This window comes from Solanum dulcamara, chromosome 3 (genome assembly GCF_947179165.1).
Source record: "Solanum dulcamara chromosome 3, daSolDulc1.2, whole genome shotgun sequence".
Lineage (NCBI taxonomy): Eukaryota > Viridiplantae > Streptophyta > Magnoliopsida > Solanales > Solanaceae > Solanum > Solanum dulcamara.
Genome location: NC_077239.1, coordinates 67,191,315 through 67,209,831, shown reverse-complemented (window position 1 = coordinate 67,209,831; position 18,517 = coordinate 67,191,315). Strand labels below are relative to the sequence as shown.

The 18,517-nt window shown below is 35.0% G+C and overlaps 1 protein-coding gene across 1 annotated transcript; it reads left to right on the top strand.

Annotated features, from left to right (window-relative positions):
* Positions 1-1,742: 1,742 nt before the first annotated feature.
* LOC129882734 (long-chain-alcohol oxidase FAO2) lies at positions 1,743-4,991 on the top strand. The gene is made up of 3 exons (XM_055957164.1): positions 1,743-1,979; positions 2,607-2,879; positions 3,154-4,991. Exons 1-3 carry the CDS (start codon positions 1,785-1,787, stop codon positions 4,894-4,896), a joined length of 2,211 nt encoding a protein of 736 aa, XP_055813139.1. The 5' UTR covers positions 1,743-1,784; the 3' UTR covers positions 4,897-4,991.
* The last annotated feature ends 13,526 nt before the right edge of the window (positions 4,992-18,517 follow it).

The window sequence follows — 18,517 nt, the reverse complement described above, 5'->3', positions numbered from 1 at the left end:
TATTGCCCATTCCTTGAATAGCCTTGTTTGACCATTCTTCTAAATATAATAACGTTAACGTTTTCATTGAAACAGATTTGTTAGTCGGACATTATTTCTCTGTTGGAGCTCTTTAGGTATATTATATTATAATTATTCATTTATAAATACTCAAAAGTATTTCTTTTTTATTGTGTTGGATTTTCATTCTTGTTGAATTTTTGTCAGTTTTTATGTTTCTAATTTTATATTAGAAAAAATTGTTGAATTATAAGAAATACAAATATAACGATCAGGTGAAATATCCTTAAAAATATTGACATGTCTCAAGCTATGAAAATTCTCTACAACTTTTCGTGACGATATATTTTTTTTTCAAAATATTGGTTATTGGAGCTCTTTAGCTATATTATAGTATAATTTTCCATTTATAAATTCTCAGAAGTCCTTTTTTTCGGCAAAGACGATACTAAGAATACATAAATTTATTCTCTTTTATTATGATGAATTTTCATTTTTACTGAATTTTTATCAGCTTTTATGTTCGTAATTTTATATTAAAAGAGTAAGTTGAATTCTAAGAAATATACATATACTGGGTCAAATATTTTTAAGAACATTAATTGACACATCTCATCAAGCTATGAAAATTCTCTGCAATTTTTCATGATGAAATATTTTCCAGAAGATTTACACCAGAAAATTCCTATCAAATAATCCAAATATCATAATTAGTATTTTTTTACCTTTTTTTTCCAAAAAATAATGTTTATGCTTTTATGAAAAAATTGTTAAATTAAATAAAAAATAAAAATATCATGATTTCTAAAGAAGTAAAAAAAATTAATAATGAATGGATATAATAGACATTTTAAAAATTTAATTAGGATAAAAAAGGGAGTTTGACTATTGTTCAAAATTGAGCGGTGAGTTTGATTATAAAAACAAAGTTGGGGATGGAAATAATTTTCACCCAATAAGAAATAGGCTTTAACAATGCTATAGTGCTCTGAAATAAGCAGACTAAAATCAAATTAATAATTAAAAAATATATTTTTTTTATAATTATTTATGAAAAACTAATATCATATATATAAATAATCATAAAATTAGTGTATAGAATTTCTTGGTTTGATTCGATTATTTTTTAATTTTTTTTGTAGAAACAAAATCAAATAAAATATTGTCAATTTTTAAAATTCAAAACCAAATTAAATATCAAAATTTTAAATCGATTTAGTTCAGTTTTTAATTTGATTCAATTTTTTATCAAACCATGAACATCCCTAAATGCAATCATATGATGCGAATAAATATTGTCATAGCTTATACAGGATAAAAATAATAATTTAAAGTAAAAATAAAATTAATTTATTCTATATTTAATTATGAGTCCTAAAATTATTTTAACCCATTATTTATATTAAACTAGTAGAAAAAATTATCCCGTATAAAAAGGTGGTATAACTGATCTGTGAAATAGTTTTAACAACTCCTATCTATTTTGTCTTGTGTAACGATATTACTCCTCGTGGAGTCAAATAATTTTTTTTCAATTTTTTTATTTATATAATTTCTAATTATCTAATCTTTTTACAGAAAAAATAAAATATATTACAAACACCTAGAAAAAATTAGGACGAGCACACATAAAAATTCTAGTTCTAGTAGGATTAGGATAGTGATTACTGAAACCAAAAAAAAAAAGTAGGAAAGGGATTACAATTCTAATCTAACATAGTGTATAAATAGTGACATTATTTTATAAGTCAGAAACAAGAAAGCTAAGCTAATTAACAAATATAATGAAGGGAAAAGAACGTCATTCTTCATTGAAAGGAGGAAAGATTAACAGTAGCTATAACCATGGTTTCTCTTCTTCTCAAATCCAAGCTATTTCTTCCATTTGTGAAACTCTAACTCCACCTTGTAATAATAAGGCTCTTCATGATAATTCCTTCTTTGCTTCTTCTGGGCCTCACTCTCCATACCCCAATGAGGTAAAATTTTACTCTTTTTATCTCTCCATGTTTTGCTGTCTACAGCTTCTTAAAAAGATCCTTTTTTTTTTTTTTTGCAAACAAGATCTTCTTTTAATGTGATGTGATGGTCTCTTTTTCTTTTTTGGTGATTAAGCATTGTTCTTTGCTACTTACTATCTTCTCTTATTTGCTCTTTGTCCCCTGTCTTTTAAACTTTTTTTTTTTTTGGTTGCAGTTTACTGATTTCTTGAAAAGACCCTTTTTTTCAAACAAGATTCTTCTTTTAATATGATGGTCCTTTTTTTTTTTTTTTGGTTAAAGCATTGTTCTTTGTTATATTCCACTATTGGTTATAAAGCATTGGTCCTTGCTATACGCCTATACCCATACTACTGGTTTTGAGGGAATTTTTTTCTCCTGTTTTTTCTTTTTTTCTTTTGCAGTTTACTGATTCTTGAAAAGACTCTTTTTTGCAAACTAGCTTCTTCTTTTAATATGATGGTCTTTTTTGTGTTAAAGCATTGGTCTTTGTTATCTTTCACTATTGGTTATGAAGCATTGGTCTTTGCTATCTTCTATTGTTGGTTTTGAGCCTTTTTTTTTTGTGTGTGTTGATGTGTTCTGTTTTGATTGGTTGGTGAATAGGTTGCAGAGCTACTGGTGAAGAGGAGCAAGCCTGAGGCATTGTTCATAATAAGGATAGTTGTGTTTTTGTTATCAACAAGATTAGGGACTCTTCTGCTTTGTGGGAGAGTTTGCTTGGATAAGAGATGGCCTTTTGTTCACAACTTCTCAGAATTATCCTTGAAGGATAGAGAAGCTCTTCTGCAAAGATGGTCCAGAGAAACTTTTCTCATTCCACTAAGAATTACTTTCTTGATGATCAAAATTGTCTGTTTCTTCATCTTCTACTCTTGGGTAATGTTCCTCTCTGGCCTACTTAACCACTCCCATATTATACAAGTTTATAAACTTTTTTTTTGTGTCAGATAAAGCTCATCAATCATCATACTCAATTTTTTTAATATAATACTTGAAATTATTTGGCACTAGGAAAGAAACTGCATGTGGCTAAAACACGATAAATTTTGTGATAAGCCTCAATTATTGGACTTGTTTCATGTTTATGAATCATCATTGATGACATATTGGAACTAACCTTGACTTTGAAAACTTGGTGTTTACTATGCAGACTGATGAAAATTGCAAGAATCCTACATGGGAAGCCATTGAATATCATCCTCCAAAGACAACAAAGATCCCATCTGAAAACAAGAAAGAAAGACCACTTGAAAGGGGGATTGTAGAAACCATAAATGAGAGTGATGAAACTCTGAAAGAATCTTTATCCAAGAAAGGTCTACCTCTAACTGAGGATACAAAAGACAACACCTTTAAGATTAAATGTGATGTTTTGATTGTTGGTTCTGGATGTGGTGGAGGTGTTGCAGCTGGAATCCTTGCAAAATCAGGTTACAAAGTCGTCGTTCTAGAAAAAGGTCATTACTTTGTGCCAGAAGATTATTCTGGTCTTGAAGGCCCTTCTATGAGTGAACTGTATGAGACAGGTGCAATGCTTTCTACTCTTGATGGAAAGGTAATGGTTGCAGCTGGAACAACAGTTGGTGGTGGATCTGCCGTAAACTGGTCTGCTTCTATTAGAACTCCAAATGATGTTCTCAAAGACTGGTCTGTGAATCACAAGATTTCATGGTTTGGAACTTCTGAATATCAGTCTTCCATGGATGCAGTATGCAAACGGATTGGTGTGACAGAGAATTGCTCTGAGGAAGGACTTCAGAATCAAGTAATACGAAAAGGGTGTGAAAATCTTGGTTTGAAGGTGGAGAAAGTACCAAGAAATTCTTCAGAGAACCATTATTGTGGTTCTTGTGGTTATGGTTGTAAAACAGGAGACAAGAAAGGGACTGATTCTACTTGGCTTGTTGATGCTGTTAATGCAGGCACCGTTATCTTGACTGGATGTACTGCAGAAAGGTTCATACTGGAAGATGGCATGGATGGGAAGATGAGAAAAATATGTCTTGGAGTTATTGCTACTACTGAAAGCAAGAAGATCACTAAGAAGCTGCATATTGAAGCTCGTGCCACGATTTCTTCCTGTGGATCTCTCTTCACACCTCCCTTACTGATTTCCAGTGGACTGCAGAACAAGAACATCGGGACAAACCTCCATCTCCACCCTGTTCTTTGGGCATGGGGATACTTCCCCGAATCCATGTCTGAAATTAAAGGCAAAAATTATGAGGGAGGAATAATTACATCCCTCCATAAGATGGTGCCTGAAGAAACCAATGCACAGGCCATAATAGAAGCTACAGCTCTGGGGCCTGCTGCTTTTGCCACCTTGTTTCCATGGACTTCTAGGCAGGATATGAAGGAGGCGATGACAAAGTACTCGCGAATAGTCACTCTTTTAGCATTGGTAAAAGATCAAGGTCCAGGAGAAGTAAAGAAGGTCGGGAGGATAAAATACAGCTTGGATATAACTGACAAAGAGAATATCAAAGCTGGGTTAAGAAGGGCACTGAGGATACTGATTGCAGCAGGAGCTGTTGAAGTGGGAACATATCGAAGCGATGGACAGAAAATCAGTTGTAAGGACATCAAGAATGAAGAGTTAGAAGAGTTTCTGGATACAGTTGAAGCTACTGGGGGGCCAATGTCTAATGGAGAACACTGGACAGTTTATGCCTCTGCACATCAAATGGGAAGCTGTCGTATGGGGTCGAGCAAGGAAGATGGAGCAGTGGATGAAAATGGAGAATGTTGGGAGGCGAAAGGCTTATATGTATGTGATGGAAGTATACTTCCTACTGCAGTTGGTGTCAATCCCATGATCACTATACAATCCACTGCTTATTGCATTGCCAAGAGAATAGCTGAGTCATTGCATAATGAAAAGCTAGTTTAAGATGTGCGTAATGAAATAAATGTGCATTCCATACCTTAGAATAGTTCTGTAACCTTATATCGAAAATAAAAGTTTGGCATTTCCATTTCAATTAATATACATGTGGAAAAGAAAAACAACTAAACTATTACTGTACTATTTTCATTCAATGATAGATATTCATCTCCACTGCCTAGAAAAAATACGACCCTACTCATAAAGTATGTGAAGCAATTAACAAAGACACATCAAATAGAATACTTGCATAGAGAACAAATCGATTTGTACAACTTTACTTTTTTTGCATTTACAGCATACACCATTCCTATTTGCCTTGGTGATGGATGGATTGACGCGACAAATTCAAGGTGAGGTGCCATGGTGTATGCTTTTTGCCGACGACATAGTCCTCATCGATGAGACTCGTAGCGGAGTTAACGCTAAGCTGGAAGATTGGAGATGCACCATGGAGTCTAAGGGGTTTAAGCTGAGTAGGACCAAGACAGAGTACCTAGAGTGCAAGTTCAGTGAGACACCTCAAGAGGTTGGCGCGGAAGTTAGGCTCGGGGACCAAGCCATCCAAAAGAGAAGTAGTTTTAAGTACCTTGGTTCTATCATGCAAGACAGCGGAGAGATCGACGAGGATGTCACACACCGTATTGGGGCAGGATGGATGAAATGGAGGCTCGCCTCCGGGGTGTTATGTGACAAGAAGGTGCCACCACAACTTAAGGGCAAGTTCTACAAAGTGGTCGTTAGACCAGCTATGTTATATGGGGCGGAGTGTTGGCCAGTTAAGGTCTCCCACGTGCAAAAGATGAAGGTTGCCGAGATGAGAATGTTGAGATGGATGTGTGGGCATACCAGGAGTGACAGGATTAGAAATGAGGCTATTCGAGAAAAGGTAGGAGTGGCTGCGGTGGAAGACAAGATGCGGGAAACGCGACTGAGATGGTTTGGGCATGTGAAGAGGAGAGTCCCAGATGCACCAGTGCGGAGATGTGAGAGGTTGGCCATGGATGGTTTCAGAAGAGGTAGGGGTAGGCCGAAGAAATATTGGGGAGAGGTGATCAGACAGGACATGGTGCATTTACGACTTACCGAGGACATGACCCTAGATAGGAGGGTTTGGAGGACACACATTAGGGTAGAAGGCTAGTACATAGTGGTTTTATTCACCCTTATTCGTAGGCGTATTAACGCACTATGATTCCTTGTACTCTGATGTATGTTATTTATGGTATTTATGTTATTATCTAATAATAATATCTACTGTTTTTTTTCTTGCTTTGATTATACTATTGTTTGGACCGTTTTCGTCATCTACTTATTTACTCTAATAATCTTGTCTGACCTTTTTCTATGCTTTTATTGAGCCGAGGGTCTTTCAGAAACAGCCGTCCTACATTGGTAGGAATCAGGTCTGCGTACACTCTACCCTCCCCAGACCCCACGATGTGGGATTTCACTGGGTTGTTGTTGTTGTACACCATTGCTTATCCGCTAAGATACCACTTGAAACTGAGTTCTCCAACAGAAACAAAAATTTACGTCTGCCAAGTGCAGTAAAATAAGTTCTTGCCTAGAGGATGAAGTTCAGAATTCTTTTCCCTTGTTCGACATTGGTACCCTCAAGACGAACAACCACCGGCACTTTCAGTTGAACCTTAAGACAAAACGGAAGAATCAGCATATATGCATGAAGCTGCATTGCAGTCTTAAGGTCATACATGGAGTTAGTTATACATTTTTATCCTATTTCCCTTTTTTCTTCATTAGGGGGTAATGCGTGAGTTAAAAGGAACTTCAGAAAAGACAAATCACTAAGGGTGTGCTCGGTAGGAAGGAAAATGTTTTCCAGGAAAATAAATGAATCTCTTATTTGTGGAATGCCACTTGTGAAACTTGTAGAAGTCATTTTCCTCATTCTTAAAAGAACTTGTTTTCCTAAGGAAAATATTTTGACCAACCAAACATGAAAAAATTAAAAAAACATTCCACCATACCGAACACACCCTTAACAGGAAAATGGGGATTAGAAAGGAGAAAAATAAAATGTTATTATTAAGACAAGTGTTGATTTGTTATTCTTAAGAACAACATCTGGAAATTATTTAGTATGACCACGAGCATTTTTTCACGATGTTCTACAAAGAAATCAGACATAAATTGTCCTTCAGTGGCATTACCTCCAACATCAAGAAAGTTGGCTGGAGTCCCTCCATGGAGCTTAATTATAACCATGGTAGCCATTGCCAATCCAGCCCCATTCACCATGCAACCATTTTCTCCATCTAAGCCAATATAATTCAAATCAGCTTTTGCAGCAGCAACAAGTGTTAAACAATAATGGTCAGCCCAAAATGAAAACTTGTATGTACTTACATTGGATAAAAGAAGCATGCAATCATTCAAAAATTTTATTTTTGGCGGTAAGCAGTATTATCATCAAAATTGAGCTTAGCATCAGCAGCTACCCATTAGTACGAAAACAAAAATGCTTCAGGTTGGATTTGATCATTGAAGCAAAAGCAACCTTTATAATCATGTGAGGAAATTTTTCAGCCAAGTCTTCGATACTCGTACCTCCTTTTGAACAGGCAATTATGAGCTGCAGTATAGAAAGCAAGAGCAAGCAGCTTAGTAAAAGGTCCATTTCAAGGCAATTAACAGCATCTACTTGTTCAACTTCGTTAAGAAAGGCAGTACAACTTATGGTTTTGGAGATTATAACTGCATGCCCCACAAAACCATCTAATTCATTGTATATGAACTTCAAATGAAAATGGTTGTATCCAAAAATTTCTAATTAATGGCAATCCAAATCCATTTTACTCTTGAAGTGGAATGAACAAATATAGCTATTTTCCACCTTTTGCTTGACCCTTCCTAAAATATAAGCAGTTAGGAATTGTCAATTAAATTGGATGCTTTAGAAAGTCATCCAAAGAGCCAATATGAACAGTAACCATGATTTTAGAGATGAGATGTAGTGGTATGGATTGAAACCTACTCATAAGACATAGTACAATACGGGAACACTATTAATTAAGATCGTTTCGTTATATGTGGAACAGTAAATGAGCAAATTGAGAGTATATATATATATAAACAAATGTTTTCCGTCTGACTAGTATGTTTGCTCACTACCGATGCCATTATAACATTTTAAAAATAAGTCCATCATAACCTTTTAAGGAGGAAATAATAAAGTGAGAATCAAACCTTCTCTAATAAAGTAAAAAATCAGAGATTACATACAATTTTCATGATCACAAATAAAATATGAAGTGGATTTCACATTAAAAAAATGCATAGCAACAGTACTCATAACTCACCTTGTTAATTCCAAAGAGAAATTAAGCATAAACCTTGATCGAGATGATCAATTGGTTAAACTTTGTGATGATAACATAATTATTCGAGCAAATAAAAAACAATACTAAAAGATGAAGCAATAGAAATTGATATAGAAAAAGATAAGAGCTTTTTTTTTTATTTCTTCTAAATGTTTCTCAAATCTTCAAATATATACAATATGAGTTCGTATATTTCTATTTATAGCGTTTATTGTTGGGAAAGGCAAGCACAAACAAAGGTGCACGACAGAGCAATAGCAGAAGTAAATCCAAATCTAAACTTTTCCTTCTATTTGAACCAAGATGAACTGAAAACCATGCCTTTCGAACTGAACGTAATGCCCGTCTTCCAAATAAAAAAAAGGGCTCGTTGGGAAGAAAGATTACGTGCAGGAAAACCAATTCAAGCATAAACAATATTTGGGGCATCAAGCATATCACCAAAATAAATATAGCAAGGCAAAATCAAATAAACAATATGAGACACCAAGATTTACGTGGAAAACCTCTTCGGCGTGAAGAGTAAAAACCACAAAGACCAAAAGCTCCACTATAATCAACAAGAGTTACAAAAGTGTTCTCCAAAATGGCTACCAAAGAAGTGCCAAACAATGAGCAACAACAACTACAAGATAGCATCAAAAACTAGAGAAGTAAGGAGTAAAATCACCAAAATGCAGCTACTGTTCACAAGCTAAAACCTGAAGATAAAGACTTCAAATACACCTCTGTTAGTTCCCAATCAAAGATTAAGTTGAAAGGAACAAGCTGTCCAAAAATTAGCTCAATCGAACAACGAACGAAGCGGAAATCACGATTTGAAAATGACTGCTAGGGCTTGTGCGAAAATCTACACGCTCTCACTTTTCTCTCTATTATGACTGCTGATCTCTCTTGTGAATTATGAAAAATAAGACCTAGAAGAGTGTTACATATGTACCATAAGAATTTGACTTATGGACAAAAGTGGGATAGTCTAAATCAGACTTTTATTTATCCACATAGGAAGGGAAAAATTCCAAAATCCAATAATTCTCCCCCTCCAAACTATGTGGAGGAGACCGCTATCCCGGCGATCATGAAACATTCTTCAAACTTTCCTCTTGGAAAAAATTTAGTCATCATGTCGGAACCATTATCATCGGTATGAATCTTCTCAAGTTCAAGAAACTTAGAATCCAACACATCCCAAATCCAATGGTATCTCACATCAATGTGTTTAGACTAACCATGAAATGTAGAATTCTTGCTAAGGTGAATAGCATTTGACTGTTGCAATAAAGCACATACCTCTCTTGAGCACAACAAAGTTCCCTAAAAAATCTCTTTATCCATAGAAACTCTTTACAAGCTTCAACAACAGCAATAAGCTCAGCTTCTATAATAGATAGAACAACACATTTTTGCAACCTAGATTATTGCCAAGACACAGCTCCCCCTACAAAAGTAGTCAAGTAGCCTGAAGTAGACTTACAAGTATCAATATCACTAGCCATATTTGAATTAGTGTAACCACAGAGAATAGACTTTTCTGTTCTAAAACACAAACTTAGATTAGAAGTGCCACAAAGATATATGATCATCCATTTTACAGCATTCCAATGCTCTCTTCCTAGATTAAAAAGAAAATGGCTGACAATACCAATAACATGAGCAATATCCAGTCTTTACACACCATTGCATATATCAAACTACCAACGGCTGAAGCATAAGAAACTTTCTTCATATTTTCCTTCTCATCATCACTGGAAGGACAATACTTCATGCTCAATTTGAAATGCATAGCTAAAGGTGTACTGACAACCTTAGCTTTGTCCATGTTAAATCTATGAAGTTCTTTCTGAATGTACTTCTCTTGTGATAATCACAATTTCTTGGCCTTTTTATCACGGACTACATGCCAAGAATTTGTCTTGCTGGTCTCAAGTCTTTCATAGCAAAAGAATTATTCAACTCTTGCTTCAACTTTTGAATCCTGCAAGCATTCTGACCAACAACAAGCATTTCATCAACATTTAAAAAAACAATGATAAAGCTACTATCAGAGAATTGTTGCACCAAAACATAATGGTCTAAAAAGTCTTTTTAAAGCCCTATTGACTCATAAAAGAACCAACTTCCTATACCATTACTTGGAGCTTGTTTTAGACCATAACTTTTCTTCAATTTGCAAACATAATTCTCTTTTCCATTGACTTCAAAACCTTCTGGCTGCTCCATATAAATTTCTTCATCTAAGTCACCGTGGAAAAAAGCAATTTAACATCCATTTGCTCAATTTCCAATTTCAGACTTGTAGCCAAGCCTAGAACCACACGAATGGATGACATCTTCACAACTAGAGAGAATATCTCATCAAAATCAACTCTCTTCATCTGGTTAATTCATTCACAACTAATATAGCTTTGTACCGTGAAACTGGGTTGCCATCTTCATGTTTCACCCTGAAAATCTATCTGTTTTTCAAAGTTTTTCTTCCTTTAGGATGCTTAACCAAATCAAAGTTATGATTATCATGTAGAGACTTGATTTCATCTTCCATAACATCAAACCACCTTTTTTTTTCTCCACTTTTCATGGCCTCGTTAAGATTCTCTAGTTCTCCCTCATCAGTCAAGAGTACATACTCACTGGGAGAATAACGAGATGAAGGTATTTTCTCTCTAGTAGATATTTTAAGAGAACTCTCTGAAGCATCAATAATAATTGATTGCTGACCAACCACATCATCTTTCCATGGAGCATCAACGTTATACTGGTCATTCTGAATATGATCACCTTCTTTATTATCAACTTGAGTTTCATCATTTTGAAAATTTTCTTCAGGTTCAATAGTCAAAGGAAATGGATTAACATCAACTAAGCTCTCACTATTCTGAGAATAAACTTTCTCATCTTTGTCAAGATCTTCAATTGTTTGGTCTTCAAAGAACACAACATCACAGCTTCTAACAAGTTTCTTCTCAACTGGATCAAAGGAACGATAGCCAAATTAATCTTGACCATAATCAATAAAGATACATTGCTTAGTTTTAACATCCAACTTTGACCTCTCATTCTTAGGAACATGCACAAAAACTTTACACCCAAATACTTTAAGATGATCATAAGAAACATTTTTACCAAACCAAACTCTGTTAGGGACATCACTATTCAAAGCAACAATAGGCGATAAATTGATAATATAGGCAGTAGTATTAAGTGTTTCTTCCTAAAAGGAATCTGGTAGCTAAGCATCTAAAAGCATACATCTAACCCTCTCAACTAGAGTTGTGTTCATTCTATCTACTAAACCATTTAGTTGAGGAGTCTTTGAAGGAGTTTTCTAATGTGGAATACCCTGCACTCTGCAATATTTATCAAAAGGATCAATATACTCACCACCATTGTCTGAGCGGATACATTTTAATTTCTTCCCTGTATTCTCTCAATCAAGGCTTGAAAAATCTTGAAATATCAAATACTTGATCCTTGGACTTTAAAGAGTATACCTGGAGTTTATGAGAGTGATCATCAACAAAAGTCACAGAATAAAGTGAACCACCACAAGACCTTACCTTAAAAGGATCACAGAAATCAAAATGTACCAACTCCAACAAATCAAACTTTCTTCAAAGTGGATGACTGGAAAAAAAATCTGTTTACCGACTAAGCAATAAACACATTTATTTAACTTTTCTTGTTTCACTCTAAAAAAAAAAATTCTTCTTAGACAAACTATCAATCTCCTTCTCGCTCATATGTGTAACACCCCAAATATTTCTACGCCAAGGCCCGTAGCATTTTTCATGTACGTATAGGATCGTACTCTATGAATTTAAAGGGAATTCATGAGTTATGATATTCCTAAGTAATTCAAGGGTATTATATGTGATTTAGGGTCATAAGGGATCCCTACAACCAAGCCAAGTCCAAAGAATTCGTTTCGGCTAAGTTTCCAAATGAGTTCGTATAAGGGTCAACTTCCAATGAACATATCTCTTTGAATATAAATAATTGGGTGGACTATGACTTATTAAATTAAAGGTCTTTGAGTCCTCTTTACAACGCCACCGAGTTTGCCTCATTCCGAGTTCAAAATCAAAAGTTATGATCCTTTTTCCACACACTATCGCTGCAGTGGGGCTTGGCGCGACGCGCCACTATAGCGCCCGAAACTAGCCTAAGTAGTTTGGGTGCTGGCGCGGCGCGCCAGCTATCGTGCCAGCAGGGTTTTTGGCCCATTTTCTAGATTTTCTTTGAGGAAGGGCAAGTTGGACAATTCCCTAAACAATATATACGGACTTGGAACATTTTTGGGGTCAATTTCTGCACATTTTCACCTCCAAAGAACCCTAACTTTCACCCTCTTCTCTTTCAATTCATCTTCAACAAGATTTTCCCTCAAAAAAAATCAAGGATTCAAGCCTCCATTTCTTTTCAAGTTTTTCATTCAAGAGTTGACTCCTCAAGGTATGTGGGTTTTCATCCATGGGTTCTTCCACCCATGGAGCCCAAATGTTTTTCTCAACTTTGTATATAAATTCTAAATGATGAAATCTTATGGTATTTTACATGATGATTCAAAATGCATATATTATGGTATACTTGAAGCTTATTATGTTTAAATGGATATGTTGACTCTTAATTTCATGTGATGAGTTTTTAGGGATTTTCATACTACGATTTCAAATGTATAGATTCTTGAATATTTGAAGTTTATTACCTATATTGACTTATGTTGATTCATATTTACATGAAATGGATAGTTTATCAAGGTACTTATATGAAGGTTTGAAAGTAGTTTTAAAGTACATATGGTGGGTTATTTTAAGATGTTTGATTAGATGCATTCATATCACTCTCATGCATACAAGTATTCTTTAAATGTATTTGAAAGTTATATGAAATGAACCCACCTAGTTCTCTTATGTTGAAATGAAGTTGGATTGAAAGTTTGACTCTAAATGAAAGTTTATGAAGCAAATGCCTATATTTAAGGGAGTCTAGTGAAATGATTGAATGATTGATTGATAAAAGGGCTTCTTAGCCAAATTAAGGTTTCAATGTGAAAGGACAATTCTCACATTGAATCAACTGAAATGTCTTTATAAAATGCTTGATTGATAAAAGGGCTTCTTAGCCAAATTAAGGTTTTAATGTGAAAGGACAATTCTCACATTGAATCAAATGAAATGTTTAAGGTTATGATATGACATGTTTGACCTCCCTATAGACCGTCAATGCTTTTGAACATTTTTCCAAAATAGAAGGTCCGATTAGCATGGTACCTGGAATGCCATCACTGATTGTAGACCTAATTCTCTTATAAACCAAGGTTCATTAGTAGAACGGTAAATAGAGCATGGTAGTCATGATGATATTATAAACCAAAGATTTAATGAGCTATTCAACCGATGATGATCTGATATCTAAAGTTATATAAATGCTTATGTTATTGTGATACTTAAATGTTATTCTACTGAGAGCTTACCTAGCACCGAGCTGGACAAGAGGCGAATACCCATGTCCCAGAACTACGTGCCACCGTAGGTATAAAGAAGATAGAGGCGAATACCCAATCTCTAAGAGGCGAGTACCCGAAATATCAAGGCTTAGTGGTGAGTACCCAAGTCTAAGAACTAGAGGTGAGTACCCGGTTCACATAATAGCTTAGTGGATCCACTTAGGCATGACAGAGTCTACCTTGGCAAGTAGTCTTCCCCTTTCTTCTGGTGTAGGGTTAACATCAGGACTCCATGTTATGGCTCACATGGTTTATGTCGGTTGATGGTCGCTCTCACAAAGGTACAAAGTCCCTCTTCCAATGTTTAAGATATATCATATGATATCTACTATGTCTATCACAAGGTAAAGTATGTGCTCTCACAAAACTAATGATTTCTTTCAAAAGGTTTATGGATTACTTATTTACTATTCATGGTATTTTGCAAGTATATGGTTTCTTATAACGACTCATGACTACCTCTAAAATATTTAAGTTTCTTTTATGAATTATGATGGTTTCTATATTTTATTGACTAAGCTTCATAACTCCAAATGGTATTTCAAATGAATACAAGGTTCTAATATGTTCCATTATTTCACCTTATTGTATAATGATATATTGCATTGCATGCTCACATACTTAGTACATTCAAAGTACTAATGCATACTTTTGCCTACATGATATCACCATGTAGGAGCTGACGTCACTCCTCGACCTCCTCCTTGTGGCTAGCTCAAGTTAGTTGAAGATTTCTTATGGTGAGTTCCCATGTTTCGGGAACGACATTCCTTTTTACTCTAAGCTTGTGTTATGTAGAATAGTAAGACTTTTATTAAGGTATTTCTTGACACTTATATTGAGGGTGAGCTAGGGATATGTCTTAGCCCCCGCCAAGTCTATTAGTAGAGGTATGTTTGGACACAAATGGAAAGGAAATGTTTTTATTTCTGCTTATTATTATTTACCGTTACCAATGAAATACTTAATGATTGCTAAGAGGCTTGGGTGAGGTACCTTCGGGGGTCTCATTCGCCGTATCACGTCTAGGACCTAGGCTTGGGTCATGACAATATGACTCAGTCTTCTTTGCCATAACTCTGATGAAGTACCATTCTCCACCAAGTTTCTAAGCATCTAGAAATATAGCCCTCGAATACATACAAGTTAAACAACTTGCCACCTCGAGCCACAATCATTGAACCTTTAGTAACCTTTCGCTAGCTACCAACAAGGGTGTTAACATATCCCTCATCATCAAGGTTTCTGTCACGATCCAAGCCTAGGGCCTAGATGTGACACGGCTAATAAGAAACTCGAAAGTACCTCAAACAAGCCTTTTAGAATTTATTTAGCCTTTCATAGGTAATGATAAAAAAAACAAACAGAAACCATTAGAGTAAAACTTAAACTTACATATGTCTAACAATACCTCTAACTTTTAGATTTATCAAGGGCTAAGACAAATTTCTAGCTCACCCTCAATCAAAATAGAATAAATTTCCATAGTAAGTGCTTAGAGGTCTCAACATATCATAAGCTAGAAAGAAAAAGGAGTATTGTTTCCGAAACATGGGAACTCACCAAAAGTAGTCTTCAAACAAAATCTCAACTAGCCACATGGAGGAGAACGAGGAGGAGCACCGGTCCTTACATAGTAATATCATGTAGGCAAAAGAGTATGCGTTAATACTTTAAATGTACTAAATATGTAAGCATGCATGAATATTGAGGAAACATTAAAACATTTATGTAATATGAAACATAATGTAGTGCATGCTTAATCAATCATATAGATATCCTTTAAAACATTCATTTTGTGGAAAAATGACCGTAACCGATATTTAAGACCATGTGAGCTATTATATGGAATCCAACGTAACCCCCTATGTTGGCCAAGGAGACTACTTTCCGAGTAAAACTCCATCACCTTCATTCATTTCTTTAACTTTTATTTTAAGAAATATTTGTGGATCCATTAGCCTAAGCCTACTATGACTCCTATGTTGGCATATAGTTAATGAGACAAATGGTTGCTACTAGGATTTCCTTATCGAATTCTACCTCAATGACCCATTTGGTGCAAAGTCAATCCCACATAATAGTTTAATACTTCAAAATAGTCATAGTATATACCTTGAGAATTCAAAACATCATATTCGGTAGAATAGCTCATTAAAACCTTTGGTAATTTAAATATGCAAGAATTGTCCTTATTGCATAAAGAATCCATCATTCATATCATTTCATCATTCTGTCATTTCATAAGACTCCCTTTTGATCATAGACATTGTTTTCATAAATATTTATTTGGAGTCAAAACTTTCAAGTCAAACTTCATTGAAAATATAATAAAACTAGGTTGTTCAAATCAATTCAAATTTCAAGCATGTATGCAAATAAAATTATGTATAAATACTTTAAAATTTATCAATAAAAAAATGATGCTTTAAACAACCACCATAAATTTCAAGAACCTTTAAAGAGATAAATAGAGAAAATACTTGCAAACCATCAATCCATACCTATGAAATCATTTTGCATTAAAATAGACTAATAATCATTAGTTTAACCTTGATTTATTCTATTAAATAGAAATAAGAATTTCCCATAAGAAAATCTTACTTGAAATTAAGTGATTTAGTTGAAAGAGTTTTGGATTACATGGATGAAAGAACTCATGGATAAACACCCACATAACTTAGAGTAAAGCTTAAAGAAAATAAACATAATTTATCATATAATCAAAATACTTTAGTCATGAAAGTGGAAGAAATATTCTCATTGAAGCCTTACATACCTGAAATACAAAGCTTTACTTAGAATCAAACGACTTAATGAACACTCTTGAATCCTAGTCTTTTCTCCTCGTTGGAGCATTTTGTGTACTACCCGAAGTATATGAATCACCAGAATAATATTTTTATACTACTAAGAACTAAAACTATATTTTGAGAATGAGTAAAGGAGTGTATAGAGAGAAGAGTTGCTTGATGAACAAAATGATGAAATAAGGGGGTATTTATAGGTGTGAAGGAGAGACCTAACAATAATTAAAATAATTATAAAGAAAAATCTGAAAATTTAATAGAAGATAGTGATGTCATAGGTGATGTCAAATGGAGGACTATCTACTTTCAAGTCATTTAAAAATCAACCGATTTGGAGCAACCTACAGTGAGATATGATTTTTCTTCTACAAACACTTCATTTCGTCACAATACCATGTCTTGCAATAATTAAATTATTTGACCTACTTAACCTCCGAAACTTAAAATATGGTCTTCACAAAAGTTGTAGGTAATGATGTTAGGGTTATTTAGAAATTTGAATCACCTAATTTGGACCATATTATTAAAAGTTATGCCCAGAAGAGATATCATTTTGATCAAGAATTGGAACATCATATACAACGTTTTTAGGGGGTGTTACAGTTTCCTACAGAAATCAAATTCAAGCGAACATCTGGAGCATGCTTGATATTGCTGAGAAATAGTCTCAAATCATTGTTACTTTCCAAATAAACTGTGTCAATACCAAGTAGCACCACAATCCACAAACCAGCTAGACTCACCACAAATAAGATTAATGACATTTTCACCATAAGCAACAAGAAGATCATCCTTAACAATAATAGCAACACGATTTGTATTATCTCTATCTTTCTTTTGTTATCTCATATCTCTCTTGTACCTGTACCAATATTTCTTGATATGCTCATTCTTGTGGTAATAGTCATATGTAATATTCTTGTACTTAGATTTTGACTTGCTTTTACTTTTATGTCATGCCCCGGGAGGGTACCCTAGGCGTAACCGGCACTTGAAAGCCATTTCTAACCTTCGAGCGAACCACCTGATTCAGTTGCACTATCGTTCAATCACATTCACTCAACAGAGGGTTCAATCGTAACATATTATTCACGACATGGGGCCGAAGGCCAAATAGTTCTCAACTCAACAAAATAAGTATAATAGGACTTCTCAAAAATAGCAGTCCAACCTTCCCACACTCTAGTCTATGAAGCCTCTATCAAAGTCTAGAAGGTGCCAATGACAAGCCCATGGCTACCAACAATCAAGATAAAGGAAACAACAGCAGCAAAACTATACAAGGAAGCTCAACATCCTCCGGAAACTAGGAGGACTCACCAACTAGCTAGGAGTGTATGTGGATCTTCAATGGAGAGACGGTTGATGATTTCTAGTACCTGTTGCTGCATCATAAAATGATACAGGCCAAATGGCATCAGTACATGGAATGTACGGGTATGTAAAATGGCCGGAGGAAACAAACATCTAGAAAGCATCAATATCAACTCAGGATCTCAACTCATATATATATACATAACAACTCAATCAAGTTCCCTAAGTCTAACAAGAAGTGATTTAGACCGGACCAAATCTCATGCCACTCAACTCAACTGACACAGAGTACTATCAAGACCTAAATGGGAGTTTCTCTTATCCGACAACCATCACTTATTAGCCAATGATAGTACAACAATCAGACGTCATTGCCACGTCCGTCCATACCTTGCCAGGGCATGAACGCCTCCTAATTATGGATTCCATCGATTAGTCAAGTCCTATCATTTCAGGACAAATGAATGGAAAACATCCGACTTTAATGGTTTGATCCCATGGGAAGCATCCGACTTTAACGGTTCCATCCCTACCTACGTTGGCGGCGTAGTTTCTGGGGTTCGAGAATGGACTATACTCTCGCCTGCCTCGGTGCTCGATACTCCTCCCATGACTCTATGCTCATAAGACTCCATCCAATCATCTCAAACAAG